The sequence below is a fragment of the Maylandia zebra genome, linkage group LG11, assembly GCF_041146795.1.
Source record: "Maylandia zebra isolate NMK-2024a linkage group LG11, Mzebra_GT3a, whole genome shotgun sequence".
NCBI classification, from domain to species: domain Eukaryota; kingdom Metazoa; phylum Chordata; class Actinopteri; order Cichliformes; family Cichlidae; genus Maylandia; species Maylandia zebra.
Window position 1 is genome coordinate 21058430 of NC_135177.1, and position 17596 is coordinate 21076025.

The window sequence follows — 17596 nt, forward strand, 5'->3', positions numbered from 1 at the left end:
GACCGAGCAGCAGGTATACAGTGACCTCGACGTCCACCTTTGCTGTAGCGTTTGTTACGCATACCAATTACGTCATGGGATGCTCAGCCGAGTTGCTATAATGACAACAACGCACTTTCTGTGGTACTTGATTGTAATGAAAAACCAGTCGTTCCGAGTTGATCTGAGTAGGTTCTAAGGGAAAAGGGGCTTATGTGTCCACCTAGAGGAGGACCAAAACATTTACTAGGCCCCAGCGAGATTTGAACTCGCGACCCCTGGTTTACAAGACCAGTGCTCTAACCACTGAGCTATAGGGCCTTTGCTGACATAACACCCATGGATACACTACATAAAGACAACCGTAGCATAGCTCAAGTGTGGGTGTGGACTCTGAACTTGATCAAACAGTTAAAGGAGTGCCCAGGGCTTTAGTATCCAACACTAGCTGCCTTGTGTTCAGAGACCATTCACATTGCATTGCTGGAAACTTTAATTTCACCCACACTTTACTGTGGGATGTTTTTTTCCACATCCTCATATATCCCCCCACACAGAAAGTATCTAAAATTTGCTTTCCAGGAGATAGCATATGAGTTTGTGGTCCTGCCTTTTGGCCTCTCACAAGGGTGTTTGTAAAATGCACCGAGGCAGCAGTGGCCCTGCTCGGGGAAAAGGCTTTCGGGTAGCCACATACTTCAACGACTGACTGGTGGCAGACCCCAACTGCCTCCAGTCAGTGTGGAAAAGAGCACGTTGAGACCAACTCAACGCACTACTTTCATAGGGCTCAGGTCTAGACGTCTCTGGGTGAGAGCATTTCTGTCCTCAAAGAGAACATTGGCCATACAGTCATCCCTAGCACTGTTTCGCAGAGGCAACCCAAGTTATCCTCAAACAGTCCCAGAGGCTGCTAGCTTCCTTTGTAGTGATGATGCCACTGAACATGGGACTTTCATAAGTGGGTAGGATCACAGGGACTAGACCCTCACTGTGACGGCCACCATCATGTGAGAGTCTCTCCAGACTGTTCATTTGTGCTCCACGAGTGTAAGAAACAAGATTTCCTGTCTCAGATTGTTACCGTGGGGATGGTTTCAGCCAAGAAGGTAAAATTTCTGTGCTTGAAGATAGCTCTATTGATTATTTTAGCTTCAGCTACGTTTGTAGGAGAAATCCACGCTCTTTCAGTGTAGAGGTTGTGAAATGAGTTCTCCCCAAATAGGTATGCCACAGTGGCTGCATACCTTGTTTCCAGTCTGTGCTCTGCGTATCTATATGGACAGAACCCAGAGTTTTAGACAAAGTGACCAGCTGTTTGTAGCTTGCGCTAAACCACATATAGAAAAGCCTGTGCCTAAAGAGCACCTTTTCCACTGGTTAGTTCGAGCAATTTCCCTGGCCTATTCTAGTAGGGGTCTTAAGCCTCTTGCTGGCTTGTGTGCAGATTCCACTAAGGGTCTGGCAACCTTGGTCCTGTAAAAAAATATTTACAGGACCAAAAAGTTTGCTAGGCCCCAGTGAGATTTGAACTCACGACCCCTGGTTTACAAGACCAGTGCTCTAACCACTGAGCTATAGGGCCTTTGCTGAAGTAACACCCATGGATACACTACATAAAGACAACCGGACAACAGAACAAGCAAGGGTGTGAGCCCTGGACTAGATCAACCAGTTAAAGGAGCGCCCCAGGCTTTGGTATCCAACATCAACTACCTGTGTTCAGAAACCATTCACATTATGTAGCTGGACAGCTTAATTTCATCAGCTCTTTACTTTACTGCCCTTTAGGCAACTCAAAGTCCAGACGAGGGCGTTCATTTCGGGACTCTCAGTCTCAGCTGCTCTTGGACATCCCTCAACGCACCCAGAGCCAGTGTAAGTGCCTGTGCACACAAACACACCTTTATTTATCAAGTACAAGTTTCTACAAAAGTTATTAAATGCTTGTCTTTTTTAGTGAGCGGTATAGACTGTGTGCCTTTGACTGACACCATGAATCAAGCCAAGCTCTACTCTTACCACCTGAGACCACATAGCGCAGGACAGGGGACACGAGGCCGGGGAAAACATTGAAAAACCACACACACACACACACACACACACACACACACACACACACACACACACACACCATGTTCTTTGATGTTTTCTCAGCTGGCTGATAGTCTTGCCTCTATAGAATTACTCTACGCATTGTTCACTCAATGTGCCAAGTTTTCTAAAATTAAGCCATATGACATCAGAGCCATGACCTCACAGGGTGGGGTTAAGTCTACAGAAAATGGTGTGTGTAAAAGATAACCTTTCATCCATTGTGGAAGGAACACATACACACTCCATCTCCCTCCTTCTCCGTTGCTGTCGCACACACACTGAGATAACCTTTCCTCCCGTTGTGGAGAATGAGGCAGTCTATCAACAGCCAGTCATAGAGATAGCCCACCTGCAGCCACCGAGACACACACACACACACACACACACACACACACACACACACACACACACACACACACACACACACACACACACACACACACACACACACACACACACACTCTCTAGTCTTAAAGTGCTTTCCCTCTCAAAAGTATTATTTGTGAACTATGCTGTTTTTGCTGTTCTTTTTTATTTGCACAGAACAATCTTTATTATGTACTTTTATAAATATATACTGGATGTTTTAAAATGTGTTATTAAAAAAAATGTGAAAAATAAAAACTAAAACAAAAGAAAGAGTCCTCTGATTTAACTTCATTTTGCCTTTATTCTGCTTACCCACCACTCCTTTTAATACAAAGTCACTTAAGTAGCCACTGGACGACCGTTCAGTATTAACACTCAAAAAAGAGAATACACAGTTACCAGGGCTGTGAAAAAAACAGTAAAGAAGAAAGGACAAGAATGTGGAGTACTTTAAAACAAAAAAGTTCTCATTGTCTTCTGTATGAAAGTGTGATCATGTGTACTTGTCACTACTGAGCCCTGCGTGTTGTCATTGTGACTGTAACATGTTTGGGAGGCTAAACTGAGCAATACACCACGTACTGTTGGGCGCATCCGTTAGTATATGTCTCGAAGGCCCAGATTACCACGGTGAGCAGACGAGCCGTGAGCCACGGTGACGCTGTAACAGTAGAGCAGGTCTGTCAGCCACTGCTCCCTGGTTGCACCCCGGGAGAACCTCTGAAACACACGTACAAAGTAATCTGGTGATCAATCTCCATCCGTGTCATTCAAATACCTTCAATTGAATATGCCTGCATCTGTGTGGGCGCGTTTACCGTGAGGTGCTGGAGGATTTCTTGCAGCAGAGTGGTGTTGGCCAGCAGCTGGCTGTGGAGCGACGTGTGCTGCAGCAGCATGGAGAGAATCTGTCCAAGCTGCGGCAGCTCCTCCTCGTTCAGATTGGCAACGCGCAACGACTGCAGGACAACCCGCAGCAGGCGAGGAATGCTGCTCAGCGCTGTCACGCAAGCACCCCAAATTGCTTCCCTGCAAATGTCAAGCAAGGGTGTTAACACATTCGATCAAAATCAATCAGCACAGATCACTGAAAGAGTTTCAAGCACACCTTTTGTGGTTGGTTTCAGTAGGTGCCTCCTGCTGCAGGGTGAGGAGCAACGACAACAGGCTGAGGCAGCACTGTGACAAGAAGCGCAACACAGGCTCAAGGGGCAGGACTGAGAGATCCAGCAGTCTGGATACAGCTCTCAGCAGCCCGGCCGCCATGCTGTCGGAAACCACCTCTAACTTGGTCTGAGACACACACACACACACACACACACACACACACACACACACACACACACACACACACACACACACACACACACACACACACACACACACACACACACACACACACACACACACACACACACCAAAAGTATAAATAAAATAAAACTGCCATAAACAAACTTTATGTAAAAAAATCAGTGTGATTTACTGCATGCTTAATAACAACAGTCTCTTACCAGGTAGTTGCAAATGCCAGTTTGTAAGATGTCAAAGCACTGAGACTTTGAGCCCAGAGTTTCCAGACAGTGGCACACTTCCTATAAATCAAACAGTTATTTTGGTTATGACCATATTCATACATGTGTCTCACTGATGCAATGATTTCAAAGTCCGAATGTGTGACTGAGGGATCTGACTGCAGATATGTAAGCACACGAGCTCTAAAACAGACATACACACTCCATCAACAGATTTTCTGCTCTTATTTCATCTTTTTGTTAAAAAAAAACAAACAAAAAAAAAAAAAACAACTTTTTATTTTGTTGCTTTCTTCACAAATACAGGTACAAAAACAAAACAAAAACAGGAAGAAGGAAACTAAGTATGTAACTGGATTACATACATCAGTTTCTCCCAGTTTATTGTAAATTGATCACCATAATATTTGAATAAAAAGTAATTCTCTCAGTTTCTTGAATATTACTCACTATGGCAATCCATTTATTCTCAGCTGGGGGTTCAGATTTAAAGATTTTACAGGTTACTGCTAAAATCCTTAATAAGTATTTATCTTTGACAGGTAAACTGCTCATAATTGTACAAAAAAGAAAAATTACTCTCTCTTCCAAATAACAGTGTGCACTGCCCTTGTTACCTCCTCCCAACGTATTTTTAAAAAAATATTTTAACTCCATGGTGGCCCATAAAAAAAAAAAGAAAGCATACAGAAAGAATGCAATATTCCCGATTGTCACTTGACTACCAAAGATGTGACATACAAATTACTTTTAGTTTCAGTTTCACTATTTTCACTTTCCAGATTGTCAGCAAGCGAGTGGTTTCAGGTCTAAACCACCGACATGCCACTAACTTTTTAAAAGTGAAAAATAAGGCTCAGCTTTCCGTCATTAACTTGAAATCCAAATCAAATTTCTCATTAACTTTTATCAAATTTAGGTGCGTGTGTGTGAGCCGGTGGGTGTCTGAACGGTGCACCTGTTGGCATTCTCGCCGTCATTAAAAACAATCCCATCTCATTAGCCGAACTGGAGTTGACACAGTCCGTCCTTAATGCCGCCCCCCCTTCCTTCCATCCTCACCAAGCGTCCCCCTCCGCTCCCTCTTCCTTCCACTTCCCTATGATTGACTCAGACAGGGAGATGAGAGAGGTAGGATCTGAGACCTTAATTGAGGAGCTGAATTAGTGATTATAAGCCCCCTACTTGCTCACACACTCACACACTCTTGCCCCAGGGCACAGTTACGTTAACGGTAATTTCTGTGCAGAAATGTCACTCTCCCATCATGCCATGGGCTCTCATTAGCATTTGTGCATATCCACTATGCCCGATAACCACGCATCTCCAACCTGCGCAACGCGATAAACGTTCCCCTCTCAGCCGGAGTGCAACGATAAAGCTTCCACCCTCTGAGCTCAATAGGAGAGACGAAGAGAGACCGGGGGGACCGACAGACCACAGCTGTGTCCAGAATATCAAAACAATGTCTTTTCTACCCCTTCCTTCACCTGCAAGTCTGGGTCTCCTCCAGATTTATTTCTAATGTTAAATTAAGGGTTTAGGTGTGGGATTAAAAAGGTGAACAGTGAACACACCTCAACAATGTCCCAGTGGTGTGTGAACTGCTCCAGCGGGGTGGGGTAGAGGCTGAGAGGTGAAAGAGCGACGGGAGGCAGGACACTGTCATCCTCTGCCTCCTGCAGGGAGGCGAGCTGTTCGGACGAGAAGCCTATGAGGGTGGAGAACAGGAAGCTGAAATAGTCCACGTGCTGCAATGCCGCTTCCTGGCTCCCAGCTGTCCAGCTGCTCAGAGGGGACCTGGAGAACATAATCAGTGATCATGTTACACAATCAAAAACCCTGAATTGTTATTTGAATCTCAGGCTTTGTAAATTTTGAAAGTTCTCACATTTCAAACACTTTAGGATTATTCAGGATTTGATTTCAGTGTTCTTCTATTTTCAAGAATATTAAGAATAACAGCACACTGAAATATAATTATGAAAACTTCTTCCTTGCCCTGTGGGGGAATATAGATTTGTAACAGTGAGAAATGTGTGTGAATAACAGGGTGTTTCATAAAGCCCGGGAGACACATGCAGACCATCTTCTCAATACTCCATGACGATCCTGCATTCCAGCCTCAAAAAGAGCTCTTTGTACAACACTCGAGACACACACACACACCCGTACACACACTCCATCCCATATGAACTCAGTACTCCCACCACTCAAAATTTGTATAACACTGCCCCACTGACATAAGAATAAGGTCAAACATGGCAGCACACACATATCATCACAGAGAAAGGTTAACTGGGGATGATAATAGAACAAAATATAATAATAAAAAAAAAGTGGTTTAATTGTCACAAGGAAGTTGAATATCAAAAATACAGAATATTCATCTCAGTTTATGTCAACAAGCAGGTAATAGATCATAAAAGCTGTCACTGATTTGTCTGTGAAAGAACAACACTGCCATCTGATGGTGATCAGGCAGAGCGTCGTTTGTGTGCCTGTGTGCCAGCAACCATCTGCTGTCAAACACAACTGTGTTCATGTGCTTTCCAAAGCGGGTCTGAAAGCTCACCTAAGATGTATGATACGAATCAGAGAGGCGGCGAGGCCGGCAGAGATTCGTCCAGCAGTGCAGCAGCTGCTCAGATTGGCCAGAAGAGGCTGGGACATCTTGGGGAGGAAGTAGAGCAGCTGCACCATTCGCTGCTGGGACTCTGATGGTAAGAGCACCACAACCCCATCCTGTGGATCTTCACAGACAAACAGAGATGCACAAGTCACGTGTAATTATGGACAGACAGCAATGCTGTGCACCCTGTGGGGATTTAACGAGGAGCTCTATCTGGAAAATTAGGACCAATACTTGGAAAACCAGACTATGTTGGGACCAGTAAAAGAGAAAGACGAAAGACATAACTACTACAGTATTGGCTCAGATAATGCGTCTGTGTGTGTGGTGTTCTGCCCGTCTCTGACGCACATGCTGATGTCAGAAGCTCTCAGACAAAAGGAGTCTTGTGATGGTGAATTGCTGGCTCTGCGGCAGTTTCTATCAGAAACACCCCCCCTCCTCCCCTTCCAAACCCCCTCTGTTACACACCAGCTATCTAACTATCTGACCATTCTCTGAGCTGTTCTTATGGGCGGGTTTCCAGCAATGTACAAAGTTGCCTGGAGTGGCTAACACAGCGTTGTAGTGCCTCCTATGGGAACTACTCTAGTTAGAGAGTCAGATTTTTGGAGGTCTGTATACCTTTGCTAGACCTATGCATGCAACATATGAATATAAGGAAAATGACAGGAAAAAAAAGCTTCTACACTTCTTCTTTTAGGTTAATTTTGTGATTCCAACCTCTGATTGCAAATTAATGCATTTCTACACCTACAGTATTTTTCCCTGGTCGTGATGTGTCTGTAACCTCGGAGTGTTCTTCCCTCAGTTTGGTCTTTTACACACACAAAAGTTCAAGTGAACTAAAGTCGATCAAGAGCTGCAAGAATTTGTATTTTATAGAACAGATTTAAACTGTAAAAATAAAAACTCCTTCGAGGATGCCAATGTTCACATTTTGGATAAAGACAGATGGTTTGAAAGAGGAGTGAAAGAAGCCATCTATGTCCACTGTGAACGACCATCCTTGAACAGAGGTGGTGGCTTGCGACATGAACCGCTGCCACCTACAATCCAGTTTTGAGGCACCTTAACGCCCACTCACATCTTGCATCAATTGATCTCAATAAGTCACATGATTGTTTCACCCGAAACCTGTGCTGATAATGACCCCACACCCTTTTCCACACCTTGGCTCATGTGATGAGACACATGCTCAACAGCGGGCCAACAGCCTTCTTAAGGGACAACTCCCACTAGGGCTTAAATACCTCTCCACCATGTGGTCTGAGGAACGAAGAGAAAAAAAAAACCAAAAAAAAAACCACACACACGGAGAAACTAACAACAGGTCAGTAATATGATTTGGTATAAAAAAAATTAATTAATTAATTTAAAAAAAAAGAGCCTCTCAGAGAGGCAGAGGTTCATCAACCTGGAAAAAAAAAACCTATGTCTACAAACTGGAAAAATTTCAGAAAAATGTTCCTCAACGTTAAATTACTACGTTTGTTTATATTGGAGGCCCGTGCTCTCAGGTGTGATTCCATCATGGAAATGATTGCACCGGCTCAGGAACACTTCCAGAAATCTTTGTCTAAGAACACAGTTCACCGTCCACAAGTGCAGGTTAAAGCCCTGTCATGCATATGTGCAGATGATCTACAAACACTGCAGTCTTTTAAGATGGACTGATCCAAAGAGGAAAAGAGTCCAGTGGTTAGATAAATCAAAATTGAAAATTCTTTTTGGGGGAAAAAAAAAGAAAATGGACACCATGTCCTTCAAAATAAAGAAGAGAGGGATAATCTGGCTTGTTGTCAGTGCTCAGTTTAAAAGCCAGCATCTCTGATGGTATGGCAGTTTGCACATGTGGAAAGGGACAATCAACACTGAAAGGTATATACAGGTTTTAGGGTAACATGTTCCCATCCAGATGATGGGGGGGGGGGGGGGGGGGGGTGTCCCCCAGGATAGGCCTTACATAAAGACACTCTTAAAAAAACAAACAAAAAAAAATTAAAAACTTTAGACTTTCGTGATCTGAAAAGATCTTCATGCGCAACAGTGATATTATATTTCAGAAAACTGATTCAATTTGGAACATAGGCTACATCCACATGTACTCGGGTATTTTTGAAAAAGGAGATTTTCTGTTTCCTTAAAAAAAATAAAAAATAAAAATAACAAAAATCCCGTCCAAATGTGCAGTTTTGAAAAAAATATCTCCGTCCACATGTAAACGCTAAAAACAAAAGGTTGGCCAATCAGAAGCCTGGGAGGGAAAGACTAAACAGGGTTTTGTGCCCTCACAAAACCTTAAGCACTTCTGAAAAGTTTTTGTTTTTCTGGAACGGCAGATAATTTTGTGTTACTTTTCAAGTGCCATTTTCAAGTGCCTTCATCATTTCAAATGTTAATAATAAAGACAGTATTTTGGCTGTTGTGTAGACTCACAACTTAGGAATGAACAAAATACATACAGCATAAATGAATTTAATTAAAAAAAAAAATAATTATTTATTCAAAACCGACATTGGGATTTGGGTTGTGAGAGCGTCTGTGTTGAATGTAGAGGCCACATCCGAAGTTCACTCTGATGCCTCTGTCTTTCTAAATGGAGGGACAATAACTCCGTGTATATGTAAGCGTGGAAAAACTGCAAATAGTAAGATTAACAGCAACACTATTTTGTCTATATAATTTATTTCATGTAAACAATAAGGTGTGCGTGAGTAAATCTCCGTTTCCACACCTAAACACAAAAACTGAGTTTTCGAAAATCTCCACCCTGCCAGGAGTTTTTTTTTAAATGTCCGTTTTCAGTGAACCAAAACATCATTTACATGTGGACGAAAGGCCCAAACGCATAGAAAAATCTGCGTTTTCAAAAATATCCGTGTACGTCTGGACGTAGCCATAATCTGTGCTGGTTAGGTCTGCATCATGAATAACCATGGCGATGTATCCTGGTAATAAGTGAACCACCTCCATAATACTGAAAACTCAGGACTAAACTTGAGGGAACCTTTAACAGTCCAAATCCTGCTTCGTTGTGCAGATCTCTGGTAGCAGGAGTCACATCATGACAGATTACACACTTCAGGGGTCTCAGTTCTCAAGTATGATTGCTGCATTTGCTCCCCCACCCCAAAAAACATTTCTCAAGCGGCCCCAAACATTATGATCACTGCATTTTCATGCTCACCATACAGCGTGCAGGCATGCGTCTGCAGACTGCTGAGCAGGTCTTTGTTGCCTCGAGAAGCAGCGGCCTGGATGGAAAGGATGAGCTGCGCAGACAGCATTGGGTTACGGTGGCCCAACTGGGACAACTGCACAGGAAGAGATGCCAACCAGCGAGACAGCACCTTGCTCCTTCAGAGAGAGACAAAAAGGGCATGTGAACCCAAGGCCACCACATCAAGGCCTGATGTTATTACACAACTGTCACAGTTCTTACATCTGAGCACAAGTTAATGTGACCACAAAAGTGAGACAGATTTATTTTTACACTACATTTTGTTTACGAGCAAAAATAAAGCTATTCAGGGAAGCCACAGATGTGATAATGGTTAGTTTTGATTTTGTTCTTTGTAGTTTGGGACAGTTAAGAAACAATTACATGAAAAAAAAAGCATAATTTCATGTGGACTGTGCAACACATGATCATCATAAATCTTCTACAATCTTTTATTCAGAACAAGTTAAATGGATAGTCTGAAACTCAGAAACAATGCAGCTGTAGGAGAGGACTGTGGTATATGTGCAGTGCTTCACAGTTTAATAATTACTCCATGTTTTAGATGTGTTAAGAGGGATACATGAGTTTATTTTTGCTGTGGTGACAGTTACATGATTTGGCTGCACAGTCACGCCATATAAAAATAAAATCAATCAATTCCGACCTCCTCAGAATCAGCTAGAATATTTAATGAAGGCATGAAAAACTTTCCTTTCACAATAAGACAATTTTTTTCCTATTTACGGGCCCTTAGAGTACACAGCATAGGGCTGAAATATGACTCGTTTTGATTTATGTTATTTTTTCTAGTATTTTTAGAGCTCTTATAACTTATAGAGCGCAAAAGATATCCTAGTGGAATTTCCAGGGCTGGAAAATTATTTTAAACTCTCTTAAACTCTTTAAATCAACTCCATTTTACACACACTTCAATGCCGCAATCTAAAGCCAGTTCTGGTTCTTGTTCAGTACAGTTTTTTTTCTATGACCACCAGTGAGCATCAATATCATGGGATATATCAAAGTTCAGCAGCAGAACTGATCCAATTTACTGGCTTTGATGTGGAGTAACAAGCATTTGTACTCTAGATCTTTTATCTGTTTGCTGATTTACTGGAGAAAACTTCAAAAAGACAATTTTGGGCAACAGCATATTAAAGCTCTACTTTTCACCTACAAGTTTTCTTCTTTATCAGAATAACCTGTAATATAATTAACATTATAACACTCTTATAACAGTTTTCCCTGCAATTTGAGCTTGGATCACAGAGGGCCAGGGGGATACTCTCCTTGCATTTGTTGCTTTACTGCCTATTCAGCTCGTGACTATTTTCTTTTGGCATGTCCCCTTTACTCACTTTACTAAGCTCCTGTCACCTCATAGTCCTGATCCGGGGACCCTCCAGAGCCTTCATCGTGAGAGGCTTTGATTGATTTTACATGGAATGACCCGTATACAAGAACTCTAAATCAGCAGCTAGCAAAATGTGAGCTGGGACAACTGCTTGGGCATAAAGTCACTGCAGGGGATGCCTGAATGATGAAGGAGAAACTACTTTCAGCTGCTTCCTTAATCATAAGTGGATGCTACAGCAGGTAGCTCTGTGTTTGCAATTTAAAATATATTTTTCCTTAAACCAGATTTTTGTCCTGTCACGGCAGAGAACCAGGGATCTTTTGCTTGTTTGGCCAAAGTGTAAACTACTAAATTATGTAGAAAAATACGACAAAAAACTCAAATGAATGATTATTTATGCTGATGCTATCATCCTGCCTTCTATATCTCCAACAATTATGCCATGTGGTGCATGAACTTTTGGAAAACAGCTGTTCAAAAATCCTACTTGTTAAGGCAAGGCAAGTAAGAACAAGTTACCTGGTTAGGTGTGCATGCCCTTGCTCCTGCAGGTAAAGCTTGCTGTAGAACGATAGCAGCAGTGATCGTGTCTGCAGAGGGAGGTTTCTTTGCTTGTAGTAGATATACACTGCTGCCAACAGGTCCTCTGTCACTGCTGCACAAACATGGACATTATGACACAGTTTTAACATCTCTCTCTAATTAATATATATAAATATATAAATATATATTTACTTTTGCTTCTTTGTGTTAGCACCATCTTCCACACGGTACCCAGCAGCATTTGCAGCTGCCTGTAGCTCAGCTTCACTCCGCTACCCAGAGTGTCTCGGACAAACGTACTCAGTGGTGTCAGCCAGTCTCCATCTGCCTCTTGGCCAACGCCCTGCTTCTGGCTAAGGGACACCATCACCTGGCAGAGTGTGATGTTGAGGGCAAGAGGATCCACAGTTGGACCAGGAAGGGCTGCTGTCTGTTTGCTCCTGAAGAGTGCAGAGTGAGATGAGGGCAATCTTAGCTAGTCTGAATTTCATACACAGTAAATAACCACCAGTAGAGGATCAGACTGTATTGGCTGCTTAAATCTTTTACAGTTTTTAAAACGAAGAACTCAAAACTTGCAGTTTAGAGCTATGCACAAACATATAGGTGAAAAAGAAAAAAAAACAACCAAAACTTTACAAAAAAAAAAAATGTATGAATTAAAAAAAAAAAAAAGTTCTTAAATAGATGGCAGTCAGCCTCCAACAAGTCAACATCTATTATCCATTCAAATATGGCAAAAAAAATACAAATTTGTATTAATACAAATGTAAATAAAAGAAGATGTGAATTTAAATATTTTGAGAAATGTAAACATTTTAAGCATATCATGTTTGTGTTCCTCATCAGTGCCTTTGATGGCAGATCGTTAAGCTTCCCTGCATCTTATCACAAGCTGTGAGTCAAGAGAAAAGTGTGAAACAGGCAGAGGAAAAGTGTAATGTGATGCATCCTTGGGCAATGAGGCATCTAACTTATTTATTAATAACATTAAATCTAATGTCATTAATAAATAAGAGGCAACATTGCGGCACAGTGGTTACAGCTGTCCCCACAGGTTAACAGAACTCACCTGCCTCACATAAAGTAGGTTCTGGGCTTAAACCCCTTTGTGGTTTCTTTGCTCTTTTCTACTCAGTTGATTACTCAAAGCACTTTCTTACTGCAAGTCTCACTCACCCAATCACACACATCTATGCCTAAGCACTTTCCCACGTTCACTCAAACTGATTCACCGCGGCAACGCGAGGATACTTTATCATTTACAATTTGAACTGATTTTCTGATTGGTAGACAGCCGACTCTACCACCTAAGGCCTGATTTAGACTTCTGTGTTAGGGCTGTTCGATATAACGATATATATCGAATGACGATATAAAAACGTCTATCGTTTCATTTTACGCTATCGTTTGTTTCATGGTGTCGCAAAATAAACTGTTTACGGCAATATTTTTTCACCGTTCTGATGGTCACTGTAGTGGCTATATTAATTTCTTAAAGTTCTCTCTTTCTCTTATATTTAATATAACCACACTACTGATGGACAAGCGCCTGTTTTTATGCGTTGTGGTTAGCAACAACGACAGTAACACCATGGCGTGTCCGCTTGCTTATGTACCACATAAACCTTTCACAATAAAGCTCAAGATCCTGTTGAGACTTTTCAAAATAAACTGAATCACGTGAAAGAGCAGATTATTTATGGATGAGAAGTAAAAAAAAGAGCCGCCAGGTGCTAAAAAAATAAATAAGCAGTGTCAGCTGATAGAAAAAAATAAATAAATGTTGGGACTTCTTTCTCTCCTGGCCTGCTCTTTGTTGTGGTCAGATTTCTCTGGGCAAACCGATTTGTCCCTCTAGACTTTTTTGTACATTCTCACACGTCCATTCTGATAGTTTCCAGTAATTTTCTGATATTTGTGAGTCCTTACAGTGATGCTAGGGTTATTATTCCTAATAAACAGGCAATGATTGTTAAATTCAAAAACTGTAGCAAAAAAGGAGCCATAAATGCACAAAAGGAAATAACGGTACTAAACAGGCCAATCAAGGCAGCTGCAGGCTGCGTCAAACTGCCGTGTAGTTACATTTCCAGCAAGATGTACGTCAGGTTACGCCATAAGGTTTCAGATGGGTTTGCAGTTATGGCGTAAATTTCCAACTGAAGCATTAGCCACAGTCTCCCTGGGTACTCCAGCTTCCTTCCAGAGTCCACAGAAAATCGACTGTAGGCATAAATTTCAATAGTTGTCTGCCCTTCTGTGTCAGCCGATCAACAGGCTGCTGACCGGCCCAGGATGTACACTGGTTGTCTTTACAGTGGTTGCCTGTCCCTTTTAAAATGATAGACCTTCTACACCTATACACTCCACAAAGGTCTCTCAGATAAACTGACAAGTCACTCCTTGCTGTCCCCATGTCGAGACTGAAACACTGGGGGGACGGAGCTTTCGCTGTTGTGGGCCCTAAATTATGGAATAAGCTGCCCCTCCATATTAGGCTGGCCCCAACACTTGAAATGTTCAAATCACTTTTAAAAATACACCTTTTTTCCAAGGCTTTTTAGGAGTAGTACTAGAGTCAGCTTTTAGTCAGTTTTAGGTCACTCTTAATCTTTTTATTTTGTTAATTTTATTCCTTGTATATTTTATTGTCCGTTTTACTCATGTTTTATATTTAATATATACTGATTTATTTTTATCTTCCTTTTTTCACTTATGTATTTATTTTATTGTTATTTATATATACTTCTTTTTCTGCTTAATGCATGTTTTTTTAACTGTTATCTCTGTTTTTTTTTAATTACTGGAAAGCACTTTGGTCAACTATGTTGTTTTTAAACTGCTCAATAAATAAAGTTAGATTGGACTGGATTGGATGTACCCCACTTCTCACCCCATGACAGCTACGTATTAATAAAAACACCAAAGATAAAAAGAATGCCAAGAATGAACTTTCTTACCTTTTGAGATCAATTTTCTTTTTATGTCTGGGTGTATCCCGGCTCCCATAGGGAAAGTTTTTAATGAAGTGCTGCTTAAAATCTCCCAGGTATTCTTTACGGAACCACGCATCCTAAAGAAAACAAAAATATCTGTGAGGTTGATCAAACATTTACATTAAAATAAAATGAAAAAACAAAACAAAAACAAAAGACATGCAAGTCACATCTCACCAGTGCATCCTGGTTCTCCCGCTGTGGGGCCAGTTTTCTCAGCAACTGCAGAATAGACAAGACCTGGAACATTACTGACATGGCATCTGGAGTGAGTAGGTGGGCCCCCTCTGTGTTATTCCACGGGCTGTCATTGGTGCTGGCCTCGACCCACACTTCCAGCAGGAGAGGCACAAGAGTAGCTGCAAACTTTTGAACAGTCTCAGCTGAGTCTAGACCCTCACTTACTGTAGCTCCTGGATCCTGCTCAGGTCTGCACAGTGAAAGAATAAAAAAAAAAAACAAATGAAAAAACAAAACAAACAAAAAAAAAGAAGCTTAAACTGAACTATTTCTGGACGGCTACTAAAGTCAGAGATTTCATACCTAAGTTTAAAGGTGGAGTGTGGAGTTGGTTTGGCCCCAGAATGTTCATAAATCTTAACTCCAACCTTGCTGTACGTTAGCTCTTCCCAGTTGAGATGAAGAGGTGTAAATCGGCCCTCTCCACTAGAACCAAAAACTCTTTCAGTTGGGACAGACATATCACTTTCCTCCGTTGGTCTTTCCTCAACAACTGCCTGGAGAAAGCGCCCAAGCCTGAGATACAAGTACAACAAACAGGAAGATTGGGATTCAGAGTTATTCACTTAGATTTTTCCTGATTGTGTTTACATGCAGCTTCCATACCTGAGAAGAACAGAAAGCCGCCACTGCTGGCTCGTCACAGCCCTGTTAGGGTTGATGGACAGCGCCCAGGTCCAAGCCTTGGAGTCTGAAGCTTTTTTGGCTCCTCCACTGTTCTGTCTGTGAGAGATCATCTCTAGGAAGTTAGTGAGGAGAACTGCAGGCCGTGCGGCTAGCAGAGCAGGGTAGTGCTCTAGGAACACGTCGAGGACATTTATGGCATCCTCCTGGATTCCTGTCTCGATATGCGTCATAGCACAAGACAAATGAGCACTGAGGAGGGGGAAAAACGGTGCCACGCGTTCTGCAGGCACACACTGTGCAATATACCTGTAAGCAAGTTAAAACAAGTTTGTTTACTTTAGACACATTTAAACAAAGAAAAAAAATGTGTTTGTTGTAGTTTTGACATGCTTGTCTAACCTGAGCACACGTGCAGCTGCCACACGAACATTGTGATCCTTGTCTGTTAAAACAGCTGCCACTTCTGAAAGCAAGCGTGAAAGATGCTGCTCTAACAAAGAGGGACTGATGGACAGCAACTCTTTCAAACCTAACAAGGCACTGTGTTTCACATTCGCGTTGTAATGGTGCAGCTGAGACAGGAGGTCCTGTGGAAGGAGGGAATAAAATGAGATAAATTTGTTTCTGTTGTTCTTCTTCGTTTGGCTGCTCCCTTTAAGGGTCACCACAGTGATCATATGCCTCCTCACAGTAAATGTCTCCAAACCATAGATCACAGCACTCTTGCAGCTTTCCTTCAGTCAAAAATCACCCATCTCCGTCCACTGCATGCACTCTTTTCTTCACATCTTATGTACACTGTCTGTTGCTTTGCATGTCTGACACCAGGTATTTAAACTCATCCACCTTCACAACCTCTAATCCTTGCATCTTCGCCTTTCCACCTGCCTCACTCTCATTCACACACATTTATTCTGTCTTGCTTCTAATGACTTTCATTCCTCTTCCGTCCGCAACATATTTCTACTTGCTCTCTACTCTCACTACGGAAGAAGACGAACTTGTTATATTCAATGAAACAAGCCTATAGCATGCTTTTTTTTAAACTTGCTAAAATCTGAAAAGATCTCAGATCTTACATTAATACCGAGCTGTTTGTGTGTTGTGGGTCCACTCGTGTCTCTCTTTAGCTGCTCAGACAGATAGATCCCCTTGGACCGAAAGTTGGTGTTGGTGGCGTTATCAGCTCTGGGCTTCTTCTTTCCCACTTTTAGCTTCACTTTCTGGAAGTCATCCTGCCTCTTCTTCTTTTTGGCCTTCATCTCTGCAGTCTAGACTGCTGTCAGTGTAATGACACATGAAGGTAGCGGGAAGTGAATTAATGCACTCATTTTAATGACACATAAACCTATGGTAAATCGAACACGTATCAATAATAACATAATTTGTGTCAGGACCATTAACATTGTTATTTTTACTCTCAATAGTACATTTCGATACTCAGCAGCACAGCTAGCTTGCTTTGCTAACTTATCTATCATTTCCCTGCAACAGTTTTTAGCGGTAGTAGTTAATTGTACTCACCACAATAAAAATGTCTGCAGTCTAAAGTCGGAAATTTACACTACATAAAGCATCCATTAAAATGTGTCCACCCGGCTAACGACTAAACATACACACACATAAACAAAGAAAATGATCTTTATTCGGTCTCGTGTGGCTACATTGGGTCCTTTGATTATGTGTGTGTACATGGTCACAAAGAGTGCGCCTTAGATGTGTGCACTTCAGCTGCTGCTCCTGCGGGGCTTATAATAAATGAAACCATCAAACTGGGGAAAAGTGCGAGTTTATAGCTGCTCGAGCGTCATCATGTGCGCAAACTTGAAATAAAATGAAAAACACAAGCCTTCTTTTCTTAGGTAATTCACTATTTCTCTTCAATTTTGCTGCTGGACGCTAATGCGGTGTATAAAATAAACGCACCAAAAAAAAGCTGCCCTCGAAGATGCCTTGGAACAATTAACTTAATAGTTTATAATAAAATTGAAAGCA

General features: G+C 41.8%; 2 protein-coding genes and 2 non-coding genes across 5 annotated transcripts in view; 1 reads left to right on the plus strand and 3 right to left on the minus strand.

Moving 5' to 3' along the window:
- Positions 1 to 2688, plus strand: part of invs (inversin) — a 41560-nt gene extending 38872 nt beyond the window's left edge. Inside the window, exons 18-19 of the mRNA XM_004541380.5 lie at positions 1771 to 1857; positions 1940 to 2688. Coding sequence (XP_004541437.1) covers positions 1771 to 1857; positions 1940 to 2055 — 203 coding nt within the window. The 3' untranslated portion in view covers positions 2056 to 2688. The remainder of the gene's footprint in view (positions 1 to 1770; positions 1858 to 1939) is intronic.
- Positions 228 to 300, minus strand: trnat-ugu (transfer RNA threonine (anticodon UGU)). Its single transcript has one exon. It is a non-coding gene; the product is annotated as a tRNA-Thr (tRNA).
- trnat-ugu (transfer RNA threonine (anticodon UGU)) lies at positions 1492 to 1564 on the minus strand. The gene has a single exon. It is a non-coding gene; the product is annotated as a tRNA-Thr (tRNA).
- Positions 2689 to 2726: 38 nt separating the features above from the next.
- tex10 (testis expressed 10) lies at positions 2727 to 17305 on the minus strand. Of its 2 annotated transcripts, none has more exons than XM_004541379.5 (16): positions 17126 to 17305; positions 16681 to 16877; positions 16001 to 16188; positions 15581 to 15907; positions 15278 to 15490; positions 14912 to 15164; positions 14699 to 14811; positions 11928 to 12175; positions 11712 to 11847; positions 9800 to 9969; positions 6553 to 6730; positions 5555 to 5777; positions 3957 to 4037; positions 3554 to 3738; positions 3264 to 3474; positions 2727 to 3165 (listed from the first exon to the last, which is right to left on the minus strand). In XM_004541379.5, the coding sequence occupies exons 2-16, from the start codon at positions 16861 to 16863 to the stop codon at positions 3043 to 3045; spliced, it is 2832 nt and encodes a 943-aa protein (XP_004541436.2). In that variant the 5' UTR covers positions 16864 to 16877; positions 17126 to 17305; the 3' UTR covers positions 2727 to 3042. The 2 variants fall into 2 exon arrangements, with proteins under 2 accessions (XP_004541436.2, XP_004541435.2); XM_004541378.5 differs by having other exon boundaries at positions 16681 to 16880.
- Positions 17306 to 17596: the final 291 nt, after the last annotated feature.

Excerpts from the sequence above, each read along its gene's own strand:
- tex10 (XM_004541379.5), bottom strand. The coding sequence starts at position 16,863 with ATGAAGGCCAAAAAGAAGAAGAGGCAGGATGACTTCCAGAAAGTGAAG. Across the intron at positions 12,176-14,698 it reads AAGAAAATTGATCTCAAAAG|GAGCAAACAGACAGCAGCCC; the intron begins GTAAGAAAGTTC and ends TGCACTCTTCAG. Across the intron at positions 6,731-9,799 it reads GCATGCCTGCACGCTGTATG|ATCCACAGGATGGGGTTGTG; the intron begins GTGAGCATGAAA and ends TTGTCTGTGAAG.